At 37.6% G+C, this 26,728-nt stretch overlaps 1 protein-coding gene across 2 annotated transcripts in view; it reads right to left on the bottom strand.

Moving 5' to 3' along the window:
- Positions 1-26,728, bottom strand: part of PARP8 (poly(ADP-ribose) polymerase family member 8) — a 104,802-nt gene that overhangs the window by 20,288 nt on the left and 57,786 nt on the right. Inside the window, exons 6-14 of one of the 2 annotated variants that reach the window (XM_061469425.1) lie at positions 26,368-26,445; positions 21,471-21,565; positions 17,912-17,972; positions 16,795-16,885; positions 13,882-13,948; positions 11,905-12,030; positions 9,354-9,918; positions 7,103-7,156; positions 6,904-6,999 (exon numbers count right to left, since the gene is read on the bottom strand). In XM_061469425.1, coding sequence (XP_061325409.1) covers positions 6,904-6,999; positions 7,103-7,156; positions 9,354-9,918; positions 11,905-12,030; positions 13,882-13,948; positions 16,795-16,885; positions 17,912-17,972; positions 21,471-21,565; positions 26,368-26,445 — 1,233 coding nt within the window. The remainder of the gene's footprint in view (positions 1-6,903; positions 7,000-7,102; positions 7,157-9,353; positions 9,919-11,904; positions 12,031-13,881; positions 13,949-16,794; positions 16,886-17,911; positions 17,973-21,470; positions 21,566-26,367; positions 26,446-26,728) is intronic. The other variant, XM_061469426.1, reaches the window with a different exon arrangement.

The following is a 26,728-nucleotide window of genomic DNA, read 5'->3' on the forward strand; positions in this document are numbered from 1 at the left end:
ATTACTTTACTGAATATATTCTGAGATAATTTGTTTTGGTTTGTTTTCCTGTATAACTGTCTCACAGATCTTTGAAATCCATTCGATCATGCTGTTTTACCAATGCCTTTAATATTTGTAAATGAGGAATTTGGGAAGCCATACAGTAAGGTAGACATTAAACCACACAAATTATACCACATAAAAGCTGAATATGATCACAGAATTAAAGAATTTCTAAAGTTAGAAGGGATCTCTGGAGGTCATCCAGTCCAACACCTCTGCTCAAGCAGGCTCTCCTGAAAGTCAGTTTCCCAGGACTATGTCCAGATAGCTTTTCAGATGTAGACTCTATAACCCATCTGGTCAACCTGCTCCCATGTTCAGTCACCCTCAGAAAAAGTGAAGAAGATAAAAATGTGTTTCCTGAATGGAACCTCCTCAACTGCCTCTTGTCCTGTCACCAGGCATCACTAAAAAGCACCTAGCTCCATTGTCTTTGCACCTTCGCTCCAGGTATTTATAGACATTACTAAGATCACATCTTAGCCTTCTCTTTTCGAGGCTGATCATTCCCAGCTCTCTCAGCCTTCCTACCAGTGCTGGGTAGAGGGGAAAGACCACCCCCCTCCACCTGCTGGCAATTCTGTTGTTTAATGCAGCCCAAGATACCATTAACCTTCTTTCCCACAGGAGTACGTTGCTGGCTCATGTTCAACTTGGTGTCTACAAGGACCCCCATGGTCCTTTTCTGCCAAGCTGCTTTCCAGCTGGATGGCCCAGAGCATATATTGGTGCTTGGTTTTGTTCCTCCCTAGGTATAGGACTTTGCACTTCTTCTTGTTGAACTGCATGAGACTCCTGCCAGCCCATTTCTCTAGCCTGTGAAGGTCCCTCTGAATGGCACCTCATTGCTCTGGAGTATCACCCACTTCTTCCAGCTTTGTATCATCTGCAGACCTGTTGAGGGTACACTCTGTACCATCATCCGTATGATTAATAGAGAAATTAAGTAGAACTGTCCCCAGTATCGACCTCTGAGGTACACCACTAGTTATTGTCCTCCAGCTAGACTTTGTGCCACTGATCATCATGCTCTGGACGTGGCCATTCAGTGAGAATTTTGAGTCTACCTCACTATCTCATCATTCAGTCCATGCATCTACAGCTTTTCTATGAGAGACACCATCAAAGGTCTTACTGAAGTCCAGGTAGACAATATCCACTGCTTTCCTCTCATGTAGTAGGCTGGTCACTTTATCATAAAAGTCAGTCAAGCTGGTCAAGCATGACTTCCCATTGGTGAAGTCATGCTGACTACTCCTGATTATTTTTTTTCCTTAATGTGCCTGGAAATGGCTTCCAGACTTAGCTGCTCCATCACTTTCCCAGGAATCGAGCTAAGGGTGACTAGCCTGTAGTTCTCTGGCTCCTCCCCTTCTTGAAAAGAAGAATGACATTTGTTTTCCTCCAGTTTTTGAATATAATATATGATAATGTATTTTTATTATACTTCTTTTCATCAGATCCTTAAATACAATGACCACTTTTGGCTCATGATCTCATTATATTTAAATGTCTGTAATACAAGTACATGATGAATTCCTAAACCAAGATATCACTCTTTTGTTGCTATACCTCTTATAGCAACAAAACAGTTGCATTATTAAAATGCAACTTAGTCCTTCCCTAAAATATTATTATCAGCTCTAGAGTAACAAGAGAAAATTCATATGACATTAAAAAAAAGTTAATAGCCTTTAAATATACAACTAAATAATGCTTAAGTTTCTTGAGTACATTATATCTGCTTTGGAAGATACATGATTTAGCTCGGTGAGCCAAATCATGTGGTTGAGAAGTACCTTTGGAGGTCAGTTAGTGCTTTTATTGTCTCATACATGACTAACTTTATCTAAACTTTCTCTAAAGCTTTATCAAGAACTGGCACAGGTTGCCCAGGGACATTGTGAAGTCTTCATCTTTGGAGATTTTCAAAAGCCAATGAAAGACAGTGGATGAAACAAGCTCCAGTTTCAGGGTTTGTTCACTAGAGACACATGCCCCATGAAAAAACATCTCAGTACTTCAGAAAGGGCTTTGTGGAAGTCATTAAAATTTCCTAAGTTTACATCTAATATTTAGTCTAATATGGTAGTTAGACAGAAATCAAGATAATCTATTTAGGTGTTTTAACAACATACATGTGAAGGATTCACCAACTGAAAATGTCAGAGAAAAAACATTTCAAAATATGTTACTGAAACAATTAAAATCTAGCAATTAATTAAAAATAAGAGCCCATGTCACATTTATCTAAACAACTTCTCTTTTGAGAAGAAATTTGAAGACAGTAACACGAGGCAAACAATTCAAATGAGCAGAGTCTTGCTGTTTTCAGTACACTTACCAGGTTTCCCTTCTCCATTTCTCCTCATCCAAAACCTGTGTCTGACCCTGTACTTCCCACTGGTTTTTGAAACTGAGCAAAGAGCTACCTCAGAAGAGACTGATGACAGTGCTCCTGAGAGCTGTGCAGCACAGGTCGCCTTGCAGCAGGATGCACTGTGATTCATTACATGAGATAAGGAACCTATTTGGATCTAAAGGCTGCAGTCCCAATCCTTGCTAATGATTTCAAAGCTGTTTTGTAATCCTCCTGTGAAGACTGAAATATGTAGGATTCAGATCACTGTTAGGAATAACTTCATGAATAGTATGGTCTATGTTATGCATGAGATTAAATAATACTTTTTCCTCTTAAGATATGTATTCACTGAATTTTCCCTATGTTTTGCAGAAAGACTACAAATATTCATGCAGTAATTTTTGTGAATTTGCTGGTTTTGGTAGTATTCTATGTACCTGTGTGTCTCTAAACATCCCATGTATCTTTGGTGCACTGTAAATCCCATGTTTTGGTAGTATTCTATGTACCTGTGTGTCTCTAAAAATCCCATGTATCTTTTGGTGCACTTATATCTTTGGGTGCACTGTAAATAATCATTAAGTCCCACTATGGACTTGAAATACATAATAAAGAAAAATGCTATGATGAGAAAGTACATTCATCCTCATTTCATATGGTAAAGGTGGTAATAACTACGGGAAAGCATTGCCTACTTTACTGGGCTTTTTTTAAAAAAGGGGATGGAATGAAGCAATGGACCACAGAACTTCATAGAGTGTTGCAGCTTCATAATGTATTATAGTACATTTGCAAGACTTCGACCTCCATTCCAGATAACATCTGTCCTTCCCCCGCACAGTAATACAGCTGCAGTTCCTTGTGAGAACATTAGGTTTGTGTTTTAAAGGTAGCCCATCTACCTAATGTGCTTTTACCTACACACGTAATTTTGGAGTACACACAGGAACTGTAATTCTGGTCTTCTGTACTGAGTTCCAAGGGAAACTTTTGGAGCTCAAAAGAAAATTGTTTTTTCCAAAAGATCCATACTTTACTGTAAAGAAATTCCTAAGAGAAATCCAAGAATTTTGTCTTTGTTCGTCTTTAGTAAGTCATGAAGGTATCCTTTTTATTTATCCTTAATACATGATCAAGATAGACTGAAAAATCCAAAGATTCCTGCCTACAGCAGTATTCCTGAACCAGCAGGGAACACTTGAACGCTTACATGATTAGATAAGTATCACAGGCTCTGGAGCAGGGCAGGTGTCCACTGTAAGAGCATAAGGCCAAACATATGCGGCTACGTTATGCAGCTGTTCTGCAATAGACATCTTATCTATGTTGATACGTCTGTCATGTGGATCTAGTGTCTAAATTAAGCTATACAAAAAGACACATCTTGTAATAGAGTTGCTCTTATGGGAAAGAAGATGTCAAGATTTCAACAAAGCAAAGTAAATTGAAATAGATATTAAAACCAGAATACCCTACAGAAAAAAATATCTAGGAAAAAGAAACACAATTTTGAGAAGGAAGCTTTTACTGAGAGAGACTGATTTAAAAATACTTTGTAACTAAGATAAGAACACAGCCAGTAGAGCAAATCTGCAGGAAGGAAAAACTTCATCTCTCAGTTTTACTTGGTGTCTTCAGCTGTCCTGAGGATGAAACATCTGAATTATCCAAATGATTAAAGAAAAACCTACACCAAGGTAAGAGATTTTACAGTATTACAACAAAGTAGTTATTGCGTGATGGCAATTGTTGAATTATTTAAACTGCATTTCAAGACAACTGATTTAACTACATTATAGTTCTGGAAAGGTGTCAGACTGACCTAGTAGAGGATTGCAGAATCAAATTCCTTACTGGCTTCTTTGCAATTGCATAAGACTCCATTAAATACCAGAAAATCAAGGCTAAATGCATCTTAAAATAACTTCTCAAGAAATAATTTTGCTATGCTTTTATAACTTCATATGCCTTCTTTGTTGTTGAAAAAAAGGTCCAACAGGTAGAAAGCAAGCTCATCATTAAAGATAGACCCAGACATGACCCTGTGTGCATCTATATGGAGGAACTGTTCTTTAAAGAATGTGTTGAACCATTCAGAGCTATTACTTAGTCTGTAGCACCTCTTACGATACAACCAGCTACACATAGATCCTATTCAAGTAATGACATTGACATACAAACATCTGCAGAAAGCAGGATCTAGACACAATTAAAAAATACAAGCAGACCTTAGTGAGGTTGTAATCATTATGAAAACTGGCAAAGCTACTGTCATATCCAAAGTATGAGCACCCTAAAGCTCTTTATGAAGGCTAGGGTTAATACATATTGGATCCATTAAGCACCAAAGGCCTTGCCTTAAATGAAACTCCCCTGCATCCTGCTTACTATGGTACTCTATTTCTGGGGTCCGCCATTTCAGCAGTATTAAACATAAAGTGTTCTTTCAGTTGGCTCATCCTTTATTCCTTTTATATACATTGTATATACATGTATGTATGTATGTGTGCAGCTGAAGCATGTATATAAACCCTACAGTTGCCTACTTCAGGCTGCTTCTGCCACAGCTCCCAGTAGAATGAAGCATAAATCTCCTTAAGACACTTTGGCAAGCTTATGCTCAATTCAAACTGAGATCCTTTCTCACCTTCTACAGAACTGCAAACACATTAATGGTTCTATATGGCTTACTGAGTCGTTCAAGCATGCATAGAGCATGCTTCCCACTATCTTCTTCTCCCTGAGTTATATAATGAAATCCTTTAATTTTTGCAAAGCTTGGTAGGTCATGCTGCTTGCAAGGGCACTGGGGAATATGTTTAGTGGCAAACATGTTTGTGCTTTCCTTTCTTCTGAAGCACCAACAAATTCTCAAACGGATAACTAAAATAACCCTCTTTAAACCGAAGACAGAAAAGAGTAATTCTGAGGGATTTTAATCTCTAAGGTGGAAAACCAAGAAGAATTCACATTTTTTTTTAAATTACAGCAGATGACTTTCCATTCTATTTTCTCCAGTAGTTCATCATGTGAACAAGAATAAATCCTATTGTTTGCTTTGTCCTATGGATAATAGATGAAACCCAATAATTTAAATAATTCTACTATACAAATGTTAGTCACTATCCAAACATTACTCACTTTGTCTTATCTCATCCTATCACAGGTAATATGTACAGCACTGCATTCAAAGATGAACAAGGGACTGATGCCTTTTCTCCAGGCCCCTAATCAGGGTTTGGTTGCTGATAAATCTGGCAGAAAACTGTGGTTTTAAAAAGTAGATACGAGCTCCAAGAAGAAGAAGAAAAACTACCTGATAGGATTTTCAAAAGTACAGAGCTTTAACGATGACTTAAAATGGCATTAACTGAAAATGTAGGTGCTTTTGCAAATCCTATTAGCAGCCTATTTGCATAACCTGCCTGCAGTCAGCATGCCTGACCGTGGTGCCACTGAGTGTCACAGGGGATGACACTGAAGTGACTTCTTCTACTGTGTAAGCAATAACCCTTCTGAATTTAGTTTCATGGAACTATCACAGATGATGTCTGCTTCATCTAATTGTAGTTGCTGTCCTGGGTTCAGCCAACAGTTGCCCACCACACTGTGGATTGACACACTGGTATTACACAGTTTTCCATGGCTTTAATACTTAAGGTTATTTGGGATTCCATAGGATTCTGGACAGGTGAAATAAGAATGATTCTAAACTGAAAGATCAGTCCAAATGGTGAGAATTTTATTCTAATACACTCTTTCACAAAGCTGCACTGATCCAGTAGCTCCAGGCAGAGTGTGTCTCTCATGACCACTTCTACCCTTTTTCACTGTATGCATTCACCAAATGCATGAGAGGATACAATGTTCAGCAAGCAAAATTCCTGAATCACAGCTATACTGGAATGAAAGGAAGGAAGAGTTGTCTAACTGGTCAGACTTTAGGAGTGTTGAACCGCAACACTGCCCCTGGACTAGGTTACTCCTAGATCAGACATTTCAAAGAACATCTCCTTCTACTGCCTTTTTTACCACATTATGGAGGATGGCTCATTCCTGTGGCCCATGAGCAAAAGATGGTCAGAACTTCACAGCCTTGTGGCATTAACACCAGTGTATCCAAATACCCTGGTCATGGCTTGGTAGGGGCTGCAGGAGTAAGGTTAGCTTTTAAAGGAATACCAGAGGACTAGGAAAGCACTTTAATGCACTTTATCTTATTCGGCTGTGACTAGCACAGTAACGTCCAGTGAAATATAGCCCCCTTTTATGTTTCTATATTAAACAAACCTGATTTCTGTCTCCCTTGACTGCAATACATTTTTTTTTTAACTATAGCAAGATCTAGCTAATTTGCTTTACATTTTTGCATCTTAAAAGGATATTAGGATGAAAAGCATCTGAAATAATTCAGTAGTTTTGTAACAGGTTTGTATGGTCCATTGCTATGTAAGGCATTATAAAACATTGTTTATCCCAACAAGCACACCACTTACCCTCAGCATAGGGCCATTCTGGAACACATGGGGTTCATCACAAACTACACAGTATTCATTCAATACTGGTATCCGCTGCTCAGCAAATTCAATAGTCTGAGAACAATGAAAATGAGAATAACAACATCTGCTTAAAAATTATTAACAGTCAGTTTGTGCTCCACAGTGTTTCATAAGTAAGAAAGATATGATATCCTACCTGAACAAGAAAGCCACGGTCTCGTACTGGAATGCATTTTGTACCACAATTTTGCTGCAAGGGAAAAAAAAGTCAAGGCAACTTCAGTGTTGGCAGACTAATTATAAGGAAACCATAAAACTTTTCTTTTTTGGTGTGCAAAAGGTTAATTAAAATATTTGCATCTAAAAAGATCCCTTATTTGCATAAACCAGCCATTACAAATAATCTATCCTTTTACTGCTGCTGAGTGCGAGGTAGTCTTTCAGCATTTCTTTTTAGTTCTTAAATCTGATGAGGTTTTCTATCTTGGCATCCCAAACCCTTTAATTTAAAATGAAAACACTGGTGCCTTCACTCCATTCTGATAAACTAGCACTTGGTAACTTTGATTAAATTTTAACTGTGCATTGTCTATCCAAATATGGGCTATCAGCCTAGGTTTGAAAGACTAATGTAACTCTCAGAACAACTGGAAAACTTTTTCTCTATATTTACCAAGATCTCACTTTTGTACGCACCATGCTAACAGATCTCTGTGCTCAGATCCGATTCATTTTCTTTCTGCCTTTTTCTTTCAATACATAGCAACGTAAATTAGAAGGAACTTGTGTTACAGGAGTCAGTAAAGTACAAAATACCCTCTTGGCTGAAATTTATTTCAATTAAACCTAGTTTTGAATAAGAGTCAGATCAGCTCCATTTACAGCTTTCTTTGTTCCTGTTTGTAGGCTGGATTGTTGGGTTTTTTTTAATTTCTCTGTTTAATTGGGCAACTTCTTCATTTTTTCTCCTGGGGAACCATCCTGATGGCACTCATATATGAGATTCAAATATTTTAGCTGAGAAATTAAGAGAAGTTAGGGTCCTTATTTATCACTTCCACATTCCACTGACTTGAAATCGCAGTCAGGCATCCAGGCTACCCATACATCTAATGTCTGCATGTAGAATGTGAAATGGACTCCTGACACCTTTCCTATAACATCAGCCAAACTGCACCTGACCATGTATGTGATAATTTTCCCTCAAAGTAAATGCATTCTCACAATAAATTACTGGTAGCTTTTATAGACTATCAAGCATGGCTTGCTTTTCTTCCTTATAAGCTGATATCAGCAATTAAACCACTTAGTCAACTCTTCATTATCTTTTTCGAAACCAATGGGATTTTTCCTATTAACTTCAGGACAGAAAAACCTTGCCATGTTAAGACATCTTCCACTGATTCATAAAAAAATGCATTTTTATACCACAACAAGTAAAAAGTCAGCCCACCTTAAATTAATTTTACTGTGCACATTACATGAACCAACCACACAGCACGTATATAAATGGTTTTGTGATAGTATATCATTGCTTTTAGACCTGATGAGTGTAGCTCACAGCTTATTAAACTAATTAACCATGAGACACACAATGTAATTTCATTATTCAGAATGCACTATTTTGAATATGTGTATGATATTTTAAGCAAGAATCAGTTTTTGTTTTTTTTTTTTTTTCTTGCTGAGAACATCAAGGTACCAACCAGGTTAAGGGAACGGAGAAGACTACCTCTTAAGTGCCTCTTCCCAAACATAACAGAAAACTGACTGGTGTCTTGAAACAGTACAGACAGACCCACTCTTTCTTCTAAAGTATAAGAGCCATCTTTTAAGAGGCAGAAAAATTAATTTTCAGAGCTCAGTCTTCTCTTTCTTAAATTTAATAATATGTGCTACCCTTTGTTTTTTGAAGTGATCATGTCTCTGGGGAAAGAAAGGGAGCCAGTGTGGGCCTAATCCCTTTCTCAATCTCTGTCTGTCCCCAGAGCATTTGAAGATTTAACCTTTCACAATGCACAAATGTGCAAGAAGTGAGCTGAATCACAATTGCATTCCCTAAGAAGGAAAGAGGGAAATGAGAGAAAACCTGTACAACCAAGCCAGATGCACACTCCCTTCTTCCTGCAGCAAGAGAAGAGTCAGGGAAGGAAGTGGATGACTGAACTTTTCCCATGGCCAGCAGCTGTACACTGAGCTGTATATTACATATAAAATATCTGTCTTGATCTAAGCAAATTCTGATTTTATAACTTAAATAGATGCGCATGCACAGTTGTTTAAATCCTCCTGAAGAAGCTGACTACATTGCTCTTGTCTCTCAATATATTCAATATATCCAATATAGTCACTAACGTAAGTATTAATGCATTTGCATAGTAAGAATAAGAGCATGTTTGGAAAACAATAGGAGGAAAATAAGCAGAATAAAATAAATTTTTACGCACAGCAGCTTGTGAAGGTGATGATGAAGATGGTGTTAAGATACCAATAAGCCCTGAGGTAAGAGAGAGCCTCCTGCTCTCTGCTATGGTGGACTCTTTGAAAGGCTCCATTTTGGATGATTTAGGGGCATTGGAGTAGGCCTTGCTGAGTAACTTGTGATTCTTCAATCCATCCAATTCTTCCACTCTAAGATTACTGGAGTAGGACCTGCTTAAAAGTTTGTGGGGCTTCAAGGTGCTGTTGTGCTCACATCGAGGATCCCCAGAACACGACCTACTTAACAGCTTATGGGGCTTTAAAGCAATGCACTCCTCCTGCTTGACAGCCGCAGAGTAAGATCGGTTCAACAGTTTGTGCGATTTAACGGCCATTGTCTGTTCAGCCCTCGGGTCGCTTGACAATGAGCGGCCAAAGGTTCTGTGAGATTTTGTGGTACATACATCCTCCGCTTTCACTGTGCTAGAACAAGTCCTTCTAAGTAGCTTCTGAGTTTTGGAGATGCCATCCTGTTCTGACTTCAGTTTTGACTTATTTTTACCACAGCCAGGTGGAGGATAACTTGGCGACCTTGAAAATGAAGAGGAGAATGTGGGAAAATAATCAACATCCTGTGCAAATTAAGCAAGACAACACGTATGTACAAATTTTTAAGTGTTACCTGTCTTTATGTATTTCACTGGTGATAAATGCAGCCCAATATTAAAAAATGAACAACTGCATCTAGGGATAACTTTCCAGTACCAAATAGACATCTTACTCTTGTTTACTCACAATCTCATCAATCAAAAGAGGACTAGCTACTTAAGTAGAAGTTACAGCTGTATCCTTACAGCTGTTTGTAAATCCGTGTCTCCATACAAACCATTTATTCAGGAAATAATCTTTGAAATGAAACCAAAATACTTCCTGTGAGATTATAACAAATTTTCCTTATGAAAATCTACCTTTCCTATATAATCACGATGGCATGATCCCATTAAGAGTTACTGTCTTCTGGATACAGCATAGCAAATCCTGTGTCCAGATCCAATGAAAGACATAATGAGCAATGAAACTTGCATGCAGTCAATCAGATTTAACTCAGCTGAGGTGAACATTATTTTTAAAATCCTCATAAGAATCTGGGTGCTTTGTGAAAGATAATTTGACTCCCTTCTTTCCTGTTTTAGACAAATTCTAACACCAGAAATGAGGATGTGAGGGACCTAAATTATGAATGCAGAAAGAAACAAAAAGTTTTGATGAAACAACATTCACAAGAACTGTCCCATTTCTGTAAGGTTCACATTCTCCTGTCCTTGCAAAGCACAAACATGTAACAGGTATGCTGAATCATTTTTCTATGCTTTATAAGCAACCCCAATCTTTGGAGTATTGTCTGGGCTTGGATAAAATAGAGAAGTGAAACCCCAAGGGAAGAGGCTGGCAGATTTCCCCACCCTGTTAGCAAGTGGCAACAGTGGAAGATGCACGTGGTGGTTGCTGACTCACTGTTGCAGTTGGCTGACTACCACCCTCCTGCAGACGGGAGGTATGGATGGAGCTCTAGGGAGAGGGGTGGTCCCTGCATTTGGGATGAGCCGTCTTTGGACAGGCACTGCAGCAGCAGCCAGATCAAGAGGAGAGAGATTGGGCTGGCTTTTTTATGCCCTTCATGACTAAAACCAAACCTCAAGCTACAGCCTGCAGCAGATACTGGTGTTTGGTATAGTAAGGAATGGGTAAGATTTCTATTCATAATACCATCTTCCTTTTCTACCTTTGAAAATACAAATAATCTTCTGTTATATTTGGCATTCTTCCCTTCTTCAATGTTAGAGTTAGCTGTACTCGTCTTTTTTATACATGGAATGTAGAATGGCAAAATTCATCAATAAGAAGGAATGTTCAAAGAAGAATTCAATTCAGATGCACAGGAGTGATATGTCAACCCTTCATAAGCAGGAAAACATGCTAGACAAAATAGTCACATTCCTGAAAAACGTAAAATCACAGTCTGATTTTACATACACTAAAAAGTATAAGTAGCAGAAGTCATAATGAACTTGAACTATTCACAAAGTACTTCTTATGTTTTTAATGCCTTTGCTCTTCGAAATTCTCTGCCTGCATTTCAGAAGTGGTGAACATTAATGTACTCAAACAGCAGAGAGGGTCTTTCATTAATGACCATTCTACTTTTAAAAAATTAAAAATACACACAGCTGTATATTACTTGTATATATCACTTATGCTGACATTCTTGCTATTCAAGTAATAGCCAAATGCAACCGAGATAATAAAAATACAAGTTAAATAAAATAACTTTGAATTTTAGATTAAACATGGCTGTTTCAGAGAGCTGGAAACTGAAAACCCCTGCCTTCAAATAGTCTTAGAAGCTGCAGTACCTAGTTCACTTTTGATATCATTCAAGGCAAGGACTGGAAACCCATGAGGTAAGATATAAATAGAGCACTTCTCTGTGGAGAAAAGTCAACATTTCACCTTGTGAAGTCTGCTGTGGATTTAGAACAGGATATGATAGTAAAAGGTAATTTTCCTTGCTATTACCTGCGCAATGTAGAAAAGATGTGCAGAGGGGATTTCACCTTTTTGTCAGACACCTTCTTATTGTGCGTACAATTAGATTTCTCTTTGCTGTTCTTCCACTGTTGTGTAACAAATGTCTGCATGATTCTGCAAATCAAGGAAAAACAAAAGGGTTTCTCATCCTAGCCAAGACATAACTCACTTTAATACTAGGGTCTCCCTGCTCACCATGTAGGGAACATGACACAATGTCTTCACTCTAGGCATGTATCTGGACTGATGGTTGGATGCCTCAGCTCCTCAAAAATGTTGGTTTTTTTTTTTTCCCCACATAAAATCAATTTCAATTTACATGGAACTCTTACTGAGTACAGTCTATGTCAACAACACTGCAAGACTTATGCTGCTATGTGTCTTACAGAAATATATATAACTGATTCAAAGGCATCACATACAACTACATGCATTTGTCTCTCCAGGGACTACGAAGGTAGGCTAGAACACCCATGCTTCTCAAGTAGAATAGTAGAATAGTTAGGGTTGGAAAGGACCTTAAGATCATCTAGTTCCAACCCCCCTGCCATGAGCAGGGACACCTCACACTAAACCATGTAACCCAAGACTCTGTCCAACCTGGCCTTGAACACTGCCAGGGATGGAGCATTCACAACTTCTCTTAAGGCACAAACATGAAGGTAAGGATGTTGAATATTATACTACTCAAAGAGGGTTTACAGAGAAGACAGAGCTGGACACTTCTCAGAGATGGACAGCAAAAGTCAGTGGTGACAAATTGCAGCAAGGAAAGCTAAGAACCATAAAGGTTCTACAAAGAAGACATCCACAAGAAGTTAAGTACAATAGGTTATCCACAAAGGTTGAAGATTTCACAGCTAAACTGCCTGAGACTCTAAGTCAACTAATCTAACTTTGAAGTTTGTGTTACTTGGAGCAGGAGGTTGGACTAGGTGACCTCCAGCACTTCCTTCCAAGCCAAATTACTTTGTGACTAACCTAGCAGTGGGAGTCTTTGAGTGATACAGTCAGGGTGGCAGTTTACAGAAAATTCAGTAAATCTTCAAAGATGAATACCCTGTTGTCACAGCCATGAGGGGCCATGGGATTGATGGGTATTCTGACTTCTGCTCACCTGTGAGTTATGCAGCTATGTCCTTGAAAATGTCTTATGGGAACCTTCAGTAATTACCTGGTGCACAAATCAGAGCCAGTGTAAGTACTGAAACATTTAAAGTGGCAGTTGATGTTTTAGGAATGTTTCATTTTTTTCCTTTAAAGTCACATGCCATACAGATTTTAATAACATTGATTCATTTGTAAGGTACTGAATTTCTTTAAACATCAAACATGAAAAAAAATTGTTTTGTTTTTGTTTTTTTTTTTCTTAAGGGATTCTTAATGTCGTAATGGTCAGATATTAAAGCCTATATTCTTGTAATTTTATTACACATACACAAGCACATGTGAAAAGATGACTCAGCAGAATTGTATTGAATTGAATTGTACCATGAAATGAATACATGGAGCTTCTATTTTTCCCAACTGCTCTTCCCTCTTCTTCTCAAATTGCAGATGGCCTAATTACTGTGGTACATCCTAGAGGCCACCATGAAAGCCCCCTTAGGGTAAGCATGATGCTCAAAAAGATTCCTCTCCAAAGGCTTCACCAGCTAAGTAGAAACATGAAATTGAACACTCCCAGCTACAGTCTTTTGAACTTCTGCAGCTTACTTTCTAACTGGCAGCAAAGTGACAGAAAACCCTGGCAGGCAGCACAAATCAGGTTCTCCTGAACAACTGTCAAAACTGAACTTAAATAGGCAAGTCCTGTTATTTTTTTACACAGAGAAAACAAGTTCAAACCACTTTGATTTCACCAACTTGACAAACTGTAAATTTTATGCTACTTGACATGGTCCTGGAACTTTAAAGAGTATAGTATTTGCCTAAAAACAGGGGTTTACACTTTTCTAGACTTACTTTTTCAGCTGATGTCCGAGCCCAAATCTTTCCTTGGTAGAGATCTGAAATACATCCACAGTTGGCACTACAGAAAAATGAGATATTGTTGATATATGAACATACAGCAATAATCAAGAACTCATAACCATGTAAGTCGTATATAAGGGCCCTGTTTCTATCTGGACTTTTACTACAGGCAATGACACTGAAGTAAGGGTGAAAGTGGACATGTCATCAAAGTCTATTAAGAAATGAATGGTCCTTTTCAGAATACCAGATAACGTAATATGTAATTTTACAAATAAGTATTCTAGAAATTGAATTCTTCCAGATCTACCTCTTCCCACTAATTTTATTTAAAAAAGCATATTTTTGTTTTTTAGACTATTCAACTACTAGAGAGCAGCATCAGATTAGATGTATCTGGACTGGTAATTCATTCCCCTTGACTCTTAAAATTTATTCCAAGGAAGTGGTCTTTACACACTACTGTGACTATGAAGAAACCCAGAGTGAATTAACTGAATTAATTAGTATCTGGGCTTTCCTTCTGATAGCCTTTTAATACAAGATCTCTAATTGTCATCTAAGTGCCAGGTATATGAATTCCAGTGGCCAAGGATTACCCTAAATTTTCCTCAGGACCCATCCTAACATTGGTATATCCATACTCATCTGTCAGAAAACTGAAACTGTATGGAGTTAAAGCTTTACAACATTTACTAGATAAAACTGGCAGATGGAATCAAGCACTGCTGAGAGTGCCTCAGGTCCTCAAGGCACAGCAACAGCCAAAATGTGTGCAAGCACAAATAGACTTTACACTTCATATTACATAGGATGGTAATGACTACAGTAAAATAAAAAAGGAATGAAAACAAAAAAAATTGGGGTTGGTTCAAATCTTATTAGAAAAAACAAATCAGTATTTTAAAATCTGTATTAGTCTGATTTTATTCAGAATGTCAAAGTTTATCCTTTAATTTTGCTTTAATAAATTAAGTTTAAAATTAAAATACTATATATATAACCTGGCTGTCTAATTTCATGTAGCTCAAAGCCCTGTAGATAGCCTTTCTCTGATGTTATTATTCAAATATGATCTCTTACTTAAAAAAAACCCTGATGACTTTCTCAAAAGGGAATAATGATTTGATTAGGGATAGCAATGCCTTTAGATTGCTAAATTTAGGATACACAATGGTGGGGTGATACTTTCAATGAGAAACATCATATCTAGAACAGCAATCTTAAACTCTGACATGTAGACTACTAAGCTCTACAGCCAGATGAGACATCCCAGTACTTCCAACAGCTGATTCATCCTCATTCAAGACAGTCTTCTAAGGCATGTGGGAGAAACTGTCCACAATAGAATAATGAGACAAGCTATTAACTAGAAGAATGACTGACTAAAACCAAAATACCATACAGCTACAAGGTGGTACTAATACACCCCCATTGTGCTTTGGAGTATACTGCATTTCTGTTTCTTTTACTGATCAACAGAAAGTACTATAGTAGAAAAAATGCAGCATGAAGTTATCATACAGTAGTCTCAATAAGAAACATACACAAGGGGAGAGAGGAATTCACAGAGAATTAAACACAAAAGACGATGGATCTCACCATGCTTTTCTGGTAAATAAAGAGACATGGCTGCAACAGCAGCTGAGCTCATAAAATCAGAATGCCTGAAGCACTTGCCTCTGGCCCTGATGTTGACTTTCTTGGTATTCAGGCGCAATCAGTCAGCTACAGGACTGGGAACTAAGCTTCCCGTTTTAACCTTGCCAGCGGTGCAGAAGATATTTTGATGTTACTTCTCATTTCACTAGATCATTTCTTACTGCATGCTGCTCTTCACGCTTCACCTTCTCTTATTTGCTGCATTTTTATTTTTTAAATTACATTTTCATAGAAATACTCGGAATGCTAACTCTGCTGCCTGCTATAGCAAATACGTATTTTAAGATCTGCATATTTACAAAGAAAGATTAAAGCAATAAAATAGAGACAAAAAGACCAAAGTCAAGGAAACAAACAAACAAAAAAAAAAAGTAAAAAAGATTGATGTGTTGAAATGCTTATTTGAGTGAACAGAATATAGCTTATAGTTAGTGTCGGCAGGCAACATACCCTAAAATAGCTCATTGGGATAGATTTTTCTAAACATGACTGGAAATATCTATTCTTTTTCTGGAGGCAGAATTCTTCCACAGATATAAGCCTGAACTGACAGCTTGTACTGGAACCCTCCAAAGCCAGGCAAATTATGATCTAAATTGCAGTTTACTTATGACTTCCCACTGTAAAAATATATTTGAAGTTGAATTATGCATATGAATGTTTCCAAATCTTCAGCTGATACTTCAGAAGTTGACCAGTTTTACTTTCATGAGGAAAGTTTACTCAATCAAATCTAAAGATTTCCAGATTTCAGTCATACAGAAATCAGAAACTGAAAGGATAATTATCATGGCCTGATTCTTCAAAGGTGTATGAAAAAAATGTTTATCAATGCGCTGCACAGGTCTGTGCGTGTCTACCTTACCAGTGATATCTCATATGTGCAGATGATGCCTGACTTTCCAAATCAGGAAATCGCATATTAGAAACTGTAGGTCTTCCTTCCTTAACACTGGTTCCTAGGGGAAGCAGGTGAATTCCAAAGGATATCAGGAAAACAAGCTCCAAAAATCAATCTATGCAAGTTTAAATTAGATGTCCATGTCATTATTGAGGGCCTAAGCCATGCAAACATATGTAAGTATAATTTCAGTACTAGTGGGACTGCTCTCAAGTAGATTAGCTGTAGATCTAAGCACATGGAGGGTCAAAGATTTGACAGTGAATGAGTATCTATCACCTTTTACATGGTTTGGACCAAGACACCATACAAGGCATACAAAGAATACACAGGTGACTAACCTGGGCCATTTAAGTACTGTGTAAGTGAACAGTGCAATCGCACTATTATAGGCTCTGTGCGAATTACATCCCAAGCCACAGCAATCTCTTCCTAGGTTAAGATAAAAAAAAACAAAACAACAGACACCATTAGCCATCATGAAGAACTGATGCATTTTGTCAGTGTACCTTAGGGTTGTTATAAATACCATCCATCCATTCACCCAGTCGTGGAAAATCTACTTTAAATTTAAACTAGAGACTCAAGACAAGCTATGGCCTGCTGATGCCCCTAACAGTAGTGTTAGACTGCTTCCAGTTCTTAAGTATGCTCATTTAAACTCAGCACAGCTTTATACGCAGCACTACATCTAGGGTACAAGCAGACACATTTCTATCTATCAAGTGATACTGTCTCAAAGCTGAGAAGCAAAGGAGCAAATAAGGATGGAAAGGAAACTCACCCCAAAACATAGGGCAAAGGAAACTTCTGGTCCTTTAGACTGATTAAAATAAGGTATGATCAGAATTTTTTTTATATTTTAGAAAAGCCCACGAACAGCTATGTTATGCATTGTGCTGACTTGATAATATGATGTATCTGTGCAGAAGCTAGTGACGTCCCTAAAAGCACTGATTTTTATTCTCTATTTGGAGGGCTGGAAGCTACTGCACAGATGAGGTAAGTTCAGAGTTAATGACAGCAAAACTGTTACAAAAGCCATGCTGCCTGCCTACAGCACCACTGTCCTGTGTTTCCTCTGCCTCTCAAGCTTCTCCCTAGTCAGCTGCAGATGTTAAGAAGTCCTGTTCCCTCCAGGACTCTATGAAGTACTTTCTCCTAACTAATGTCTAGGACAGCAAAAAAAAAAAAAAGTAATTCAATTCTATCATTTAAAACATCATGCACAAAGCATGTTTGAAAGAAAATACACAAGCTCATAAAGCATTTTAATAATGTGTTCATAAAAGGAAAAGGAAACCTTTCCACTGAGTAGCAATCAAAATGTGACAGCCACTTGTGAAGATCAAGACTCCGAAAAAAGAGTGTCTAGGTGGCTGTCTGGAGAGTCTGAAGTGTAGGAGAATTAAATGGGTATTAATGTTCATTATGTAATACTGTGATTAGATTACTTACATCAAGAAAGCTAACATCAATATGCAGATCAATATCTACATCATCAATGGCTCCATATTCCCTGAAAGAAAGAATTACATTACATTGCAGTTCTTTAAGATACTACTCAGCCCAGGAGTACTTATAACAGGAAAGATTTTATGCAGGATAATCTCGTCTGTAAAATCAGAATGGTTATAAAATGCACATTTACATAGATTGGATCAATAGTCACAGTGGGTGAGTGACTGCTGCAATGATTTTCTCAATGGATTTTGCTTAAACAGGCTAAATCTTTTTTTCTACTCATTCCCCCAAATTCTCTCTCCATTGCTGTTATATATTTTTATCTCTTGTGTTGAACAAATAAATCAAGAAAACAATAATATAACATAAATATAATATAATAACATGCTGCTCCTATAAAGGGCAAAAGAAACCCCTAGTTAATTTTCAAAAGTATTTCAGGTTAACAGCCAGTAACCTGAGGAGAGGTTTGTGACAAATCCCTGATGACAAATGCAGCCTATCCTAGAGGGTGGCATATCACACTTGTGAGACTGCTCTATGCATTCAAGCATTTGTTTGTCAAAACATAAAGACTGCCCTGTAACGTGCTCTAGGCAATAGTTACCTTATTTTATCTGTTACGTGTAGTATTGCTGGGATCCCTGAGGTTCAGATTTAATTTATGCTCATAGGTGTTTATTTGCCATCTGAAATCTTACATTTAAAGTGTGACTTCTCTGATTTTTATTTTCTGACTCATTCTATTGCCCTCCTTGAACTTGAAGGGGAAGTACTTGAAGTACTTGAAGACTTCTGAACAACAAGGACAGAAAATACTCATTCATAAACCTAAATAAAAAACCTGCTTTCATTTTCATATAAATTACTTAAGTGGACAACATTGGAAAAGTACAATCACTCTCAATTTTTCACAGATTAGCTTCTAGTCACTAGGTTTTTTTTCTTTACACTGCATTAATATGCTTGTTCTCACAGTGACTTCCACACTTTTCTATTAAACTAGACTAAGTTCATAGTAGCAGTTGTGCATAAATAAGTTGACAAGGTAATTCTGAAATACAAAAATATTGTGACTATAACTATGACTCATCAAAGTGGTCTCTCAACCCCTGGTAGGACCTAGCTTGCACTGGAAATGCCCCAACGTCTTGTGAAGCTTGGTGGAGGAAACCAATTCTGCTAAACCTTGGCATCCCAATGATTCTCTCGGGTAAGGGCAAATGCAAAGTCTCTCTCTAGATCAGACATGTCCACACATGGCACTCATAGGGCATGTAAACTGTAGGTCAGGCCTGTGTTACCTGGAGGCTGCCCAGCCACCCTGAGAGCTGCTCCAGAGCTCACCCAAAGTTGTAGAGGTGCTCACTGACCTCCTACAGCTCACTAAAAACCTGTCTTTGAAACAGAGAAATTCTCCACCTATTGAATGGCCTCGCCACTGTCCTACACACCAGTGGCCTCAGTTTTTTTTTGTTAATTTTTCAGAAGATCCAAAGAACAGATCTTTATGAAGTCTTAAGTAATATTTAGGAATGCAGACTGATGTTATGACCGAGATGAAAAAGGCTGTGAACAAGCATAATTTCATACATTAAACAGGAGTAGAGTTGAACTAATGAAACACAGAAATATTAGTGGAAGACAGGCTAAAATAAAAGTAATTTATAACTGCAGAATTTCCATACTCACTGAAACCTCTGAGGCCCCACTCTATTATGACCCTAGGAAATGGATTTTAGACACATGATGCTGATTCTAGTTTTACTTCCCCAAGCTGAAAAAGGAGGAAGAAAGCTGAAAGGGAGGAAGAAATTATGCTTTCTTATAACAGCTGCAGCTTATGATCTGCTTCCTACAAGAGCTCCATGAACACATTCTGATTTTGAAGCTCCCAGAGGTCCTTTGTCCATCAGTGCATAAGCAATGTAAATAGATACTGAAGTTTGGGATCAGTTGGTCAGAGGTCTGGTGGCTTTGATGGCCAGTTTTCAAAGGGCAGTTGTGAAAAGCATGCAGGTATACATTATCTATGTGCAGTTGACTACTTCAAGAGACTATGACAATATGACAGCAAGAGACTACTAAAAGAGGGTAAACTGTGTAGGAAATGAGCATCTTAGAGGGTATCACTGTCAGACAGACTTTTCTCTCCACAGAGAAGGGGAGCTGCAGGAGAGGGATGAAACAATGCTTAATGATGTGCTTTTCATTTCCAAGAATTTAAAAGTATTTTCAACTGCCGTGGAGTGGAAGAAGCATGAAAGTTTTTCACATGCCAAAAGCAGCCACAAATGCCAGTGTTTACTGCAGTGAGCTCAATGAGATCACACTGCTTTCAATGCAAATAGTTGATAAAATAAATTAGATGCATTAAGTTTTTGAAAGGTTGCATACAGTGTTACAGTTTTAGGAGCCTGAGGGAGCGTATCAACAAGGTATTCTCAATTTCATAGTTATCAGTTTGGCAACTAAACATTTATCTCATTCATTTCCTAAGACCATACACAACTATTTGGATTTTAATTCCCCAGGTCCTCAAAATGTAATGAAATTTCCATTTAATTTCAAAAGGCATAGCACACCTCAGTTGTATACATGTTCTCTCTTAGACAAAAATAACAGAGCTTATTGTTTAGAGGTTAATGGGAATTGTTACTTGCAATATATGTATGCCTAAATTTATTATATTCTCTGTATCTAATTACTTGGTCTGTACAACAACTTTGAGATTTTCTTCGTAATACATCTGACAGATCTGCTACATCTTGCCTATGTTATTTTAATTAAAACATTAAGATTACAGAGATGGACAGTGAAGTTATAAAAGACCAGAAACGTAATAAAAATATCATAGAGCCATATGCCATATGATATATGTCCAACAGAACTCTGGCATAATTAACCTGTGCAATCCACCTGTGACTGAGTTCCACCACCTGCTTTTGTAGGATACTTTAAATTACCACAGCTAGAAAGTTTTCCTAAAGCCTAATGAATTCTTGTTTGTTGCTAGCACAGCTAGTTTCTTATTGTCTCCCTCAAGATGAGAACACTTGATCACTCCTCCTATTTACAAACAGCTTCTTTGAAAGAAGGACTGTTATTAGGTCTTCTCTTTTTCCCAAACTAGACAAATCCAATTCCTTCAATCTTTTCCTAGGGAAAGCATTTAATAAACCTCTTATCATTCCTTTTGTTCACCTCCAGGACAAAAGACAGAATATGACAGAACAGGAGTTTAACAAGGGTTTAGAGTAATACTGAATAGTAATTTCCAAGAAAATACAACAGCCCAATCAAATACCAACTGAACTGCAGAACACAGTGATGCTTTGTAACAGGCTGAGCACAGCCTGTTAAATCAGCTCTCAACCACCCCAACACTCCCCAAGAAAGCATCACTGCTTTCCAGCAATGCTCCTCCTTTTTGCCATACAATATGCAGAAATCACCAGAAGAGACTTGTGCTCTGGTAGTCAGGGAAGGTCCAGAAAGAACCCAGTCTCCTAAACATTAAAGGTTCCACAATATGGAAAGATCAGTACCATACCTGAGAGATACTGCATTAGGTCCATAGATCTCTCTCACTGCTGTCAAATCGGCCTCCAGCTGAGGGTGCTTGTGAAGTTCTCCATCATAGCTAACCTGTCAGGGAGAAAAATATCCTGGGAGTTCTTATTTATTTCATTACTGGCACCTGATGTAGGCTCCTGAAAGTTTCCCGTGCAAAAATATGCTGCATTAAGATTCCCTAATGCAATGCTTAGAAAGGACACTGTGTTGACAAGCTGAAACACGTATGCGGCCTAACTCTGCTGATTGATGAGATGTGCAAAGCAGGTATCTCTGCATCAAAATTTTTTGAGGGTCCTACTCCTGCATCAAAATTTTTGAGGGCCCCACTCTTGTTTGTGGGAAGAGAAGCTGCAATTGTCTCATCCCCTGTCCTGTATTGCCCTGGGATCAGTCCTGGGGCACTTCTGCATTTTTAAAACTGATAAGTAGGAGAAGAACTAGATCTCCCCAGTCATATCACCCCAGTTCAATCACTACAGGCCAAAGTTTTGATCCCTCTTGCTTGCTGTCACACTGTCATATGTACTAGACACAAAATGGCTTGGGCTTAACAACAGAAGCGTAAATCTTTTCTATATACCAAGTGTCACAGCATCAACGTTACATTTTCAGTCAACCCACTGGCTGTATTCTATCCACCAGTGCAATGGTATCAAATGAAAAAAGAAAATTAAAGAACACTGTCTCATTTTTAGTATTTTACCAGAGAAGGTATAAAGAAACAAGTGTTTAGAAATTATCCCCATATTTTTCATATTCTACATGAAAAATTGAAAACATTATGTTAGTGCTTACAGTGTAGAATCATAGAATCAGAGAATAGTTTGGGTTGTAAGGGACCACCAAAGGTCATCTAGTCCAACGCCCTGCCATAAGCAGGAACATCTTCATCCAGATCAGGTTGCCCAGAATCACATACAGCTTAGTCTTAAGTATCTCTAGGGATGATGCATCCACCACATCTCTGGGCAACCTGTGCCAGGATTTTACCACCCTCATTGTGAAGTATTTCTTCCTTACATACAGTCAGAATCCTCCCTCTTTTAGTTTAATAAGCAAAACTTGTGAGCCAGTTTGGCTGGACTGTAGGATGTTACAGTAATTAATATCCTCCTATCTTTCACAAGCACTAAAATACCTCTTTAGACTTAGAACAATCTGTTCACAGTCTATTTTCCTGTTAAGCAATATGCTCTTGATTGTGTGAACTTAATTCTATTTCTTTACAACAACTAGAATGACAGTAATTCCACAAAAGTTGATGAAGTCCCTGAATTTGGACAGATTCAGAAATGAGAGTAGGATTTGGCTTGTAGCTTCAAAAAAACGCAGAAAGCAAAGCACAAGAGTATAACTGATGTCTTTAGATATGTATACCCTCATACAGGAATTCCTGCAGTGAATGTTTGCTACTGCAGCAACTGTATCTAACTGCAGTACTGTTTCTTCCATTTGTACATCCAAATCCGTAGACCAGTGCAGTGACACTTGCAGCACTGATATCTAGAGATGTACTTTTTAATCTAATTAAATAATTTCAATAGAATTAAAATAGTAATCATCTGATCACTTTCTACATGTGAAAATTAGCAAAGAATTATTTGATTAGACTTAGAACTCTTCAAATATAAGGCAGAGAATTCATCAGCATACCAGTGGCATATGTTTATCAGTGGTATCAATGTTGGTCAATGATATTCATGACCAGAAGGAAAAAAGCCAAGTGTCCCTCCCTTGTTTGTGCAGGCATGTCAGAACAACTTTTCAAGTAGAAGAGTATAAAAAGAAAACTATTATTACATTTTTCTCCCATTTTACATAGGAGCAAACTAATCCTTTTAACATGCAAAAAATGAATTCTTTAAAGATGCATAAGTAATGGCTGCCCTACTTGCAAAGAAAGCACAGCAATTGTTTCACAAATTGTAGCTGTGGTGCACTCACTACCTTTGTGGGACCTACACCACATATTTTTAATCAGTCTTATGTATGAATAATAGTAAAATCCAAAAGGAACACTATGCAGAACACTGAACTGCTCAACAGAATGCTTTCTCCAATCTATTTTCTGATGGTAAGAGGTTATGAACTCAAAAAGGCAACAAAAATTGTAAGACCACAATACGATATTTTCCACCCCTGAATTAGTGCCACAGACATGCTTATGTATGCAAAGGAGACTGCCAAATTTTGTGTATCTATCTGCATTTGCAAGTATTCCTGTAACTGAAGCGCAACAGAGTGGGAGAGAGAGCACCAAAGGAAGCTGTATTACTGTTTCAATCTCCTGTTCTCATTTGCAAATGTAGAAAACATAGATTCAAATTAAGAATTAACAGTCTCAGAGAAAGTGCATATAAAAAATGAAAAAACTTGTAACTTTGCTGTATCTGAAAGGTCTGTGATTAGAAACTCTCCATTTTTAATCTGAGACCTGATTCAGATTATTTTGTCCCACCTAATGACAAAAGGTTGTGTTTTTAAAGGAGATTAAGTGATTTACAAACCTTAATCCCACTGTAAATCAATTGGTTTTAGGCTGTTGAACCACTTAGCCTCTTTAAAGTATTTATCCATCAAATCCTTAGGGAGGATTACAGACAGGTGTTTAGGAAACAGACACAAATATTTAACTTTTGACCAAAAGATTGTATCTTGCTTTCACTGCCCATCAAATGCCATTTCTCATCTTCCATGGTCCTTGTTTCATCATCAGATGCTTTCTTGTCTTTCCAGCTGTAAACACTTAGAAATTTTAAGAATTATCTCTGACCTCTGCATTTCCCAACTGTATTGCACACAGTTACACTGGCATCTTTTTCCGCTAGTTGCTAAAGCCAGAATTTTTGTCCCCTTTCTATGTGGGCACAGCAGACATTTGTCTCAAATTAAGTAGCTTGCCTTGCTTGTTCCCCACATATACAGTCACCTATTTTGTTGAATATATCTGGTACTCACTTAATAACACAATTACTTAATCTGAAAAAGGACTGCTTTCTTTATCTCTCAAAGGACTACGCTCATTACCAGATTTCCTATTTATTTTCTGAGTCCTCAATATTTTCTTTCATTCGACAGGTCTTCCTTAGAATTTTGTTGTTTTGACCATGAAATTTTAAATTCAAAATTTCCCTTTTCCTCTCTCGTTAAATATACTTTCTGTAATGTCTTTTTGTTTGTTCTCCTTGTTTTGCTTTTTGAATATTCTTTACTCAAGACATTCACAGTCATCTGATATTTTATTTTTACTGGTGATCTAACTGGGGAGCTTTTGCCATTTGTAATTCCTTCAGTTAAATGTATTTCCTTAAGTAAATGACAATGCAATATAATGTAGCTTATACTTCAAATATAAGGAAACTAAATTCTAATCAGTATTGCCTATTACACAGCTCTTTTACACCTTGCAAAATTATGTACTGCTCTCTGTGTTTGTATCTCAGAGTTAATATTTATTCATTCATTTGGGCTCTGGAAGGCATCCTTTACCGAATGTATTAGTGCTGGTTTAAGAAATAAGCACTGTTTGTTGCCTTTTCCTTCACCTTGAGGTTACCGCCCTTTCTGCCATAGTTGAAAAATTGAGCCAGTACACACAACTCATCACTACAGGGGAAAATCAGAACATTTTTTTTTGCTCTCAGATAAGACATTGCTGTTTGCACTGAAGCATGTGCACACGGTCCTCCCCTGTGCTCTGTGGGGCTGCCGGAGTCAGCAGCTAAAAGGAACCAATTCCTGCAGTCATTTCTAAAACGACCATGAGTCAATACCCAACGCCAGTTATTTCTGACACTGAAAATACAGTCTTTTAGTTCCAGTTTCACTTTTAACAGCCTTTGGGTAAGTTTGTTGTTTTTTGTTTTTTTTTGTTAGAATAAAGCAACTCAACATATATTTCGTGTTGAAACCCCACCACGCTGTTGGCTCTGCAAGAGACGAGGCTCGCTGATGTCCTGCTCATCAGCATCCCACGCTTTCTGCACCGACCCAACCGGCTGGCATGGCTGGCATGCTCCTGCTGCCTTGGCTCTGCACCCAGGGCACGGATGGCTTCAGCCACAAGGCTGAGGTAGTAACAACTTCCATAAACAGCAACCATAATTCATGAAAATGTTCATTGAAATATACAGTTCTAATAACATAAGCGAGGAATGAACCCTTTGGGGCAACAGTTAGACTAAAAATATTAGAAAAATCTGAATAAAGAGACTAGCAGCATGAAGCACTCTGCTGACACTGTAAAAGGAAAAGAGATTAAGATATCTTATTTCCCAATACATAAGAAGAGGTAATAATAACTGATTCTGCTGAGGGAACAAGAAGGGAAGGCACAGTGCAGTGTATTCATCTGAAAATACGTAGCATTTTTCAAGGTAAATTTAACTGTTCATCTCAGAAAAAGAGTGGACTATTGTCTATATCAAAATTGTTTTGTAATAACCATTTTCATCATTAAATTGCAGTGGCTTTGACTTTACAAAATGGCATTCCTCCAGAAGGAAAAAGACTTGGATCCAATCTGACTTCACATTTGTATCAATAACAGGATAAGCTTTAAAGAGTGACTATCTGTTTCCTGGAGGTAAGGCAACTGGCCTCTATTTTCAAATGTTCTGAAGATTACCCATGTTTTCTATTCCTAGAGCTTTGCAAATGTAAAGAAACTAATTTTAAATTTGATATAATTATACAGTATAACATATACAATATTTCTGCTATGAAATACTGTGTATATGTACACATGGTGTTCTATTTGATGTTGAATAAACATAAGAAATTCATTATTATAATACATTTACAATGGAATGAATAACAGAAGTTTTCAAAGACTGATATATTGAAACTTGTGCAAACATTTCCCCCATTACCTGTCCACCGTAATAAAACTCCTCAGAATCATTATCTCCTTCAGAGTCTTCTTCAACTGTGCTGTTGTGCCGTGACTCCTTAATGGAAAACGATAGTTAACAATGGTACAAGTGATATGCTTATCTTGCATTTATAGTTCCAATTATAACTAAAGGAATTATGTTTTTACCAATAAGCTCATAGTACTGTTTATTAAGAGATCTTCTAGCACCATTTTTTCAGATAAGTACTAAAGGTCTGTGTTAAGAACAGTGAAGTATCAGGCAAAATAAGCACCTACCAACTAGGTACCTGAAAATACCCTGATAATAAGCTGGACATATATTAATTTGTCTGGCTACAGACACAGCATGGTATTTT

This window comes from Pezoporus flaviventris, unplaced genomic scaffold (assembly GCF_033815535.1).
Source record: "Pezoporus flaviventris isolate CSIRO_AGI_PZ_B2104156 unplaced genomic scaffold, CSIRO_AGI_Pfla_v1 ptg000057l, whole genome shotgun sequence".
NCBI classification, from domain to species: Eukaryota; Metazoa; Chordata; class Aves; order Psittaciformes; family Psittacidae; genus Pezoporus; species Pezoporus flaviventris.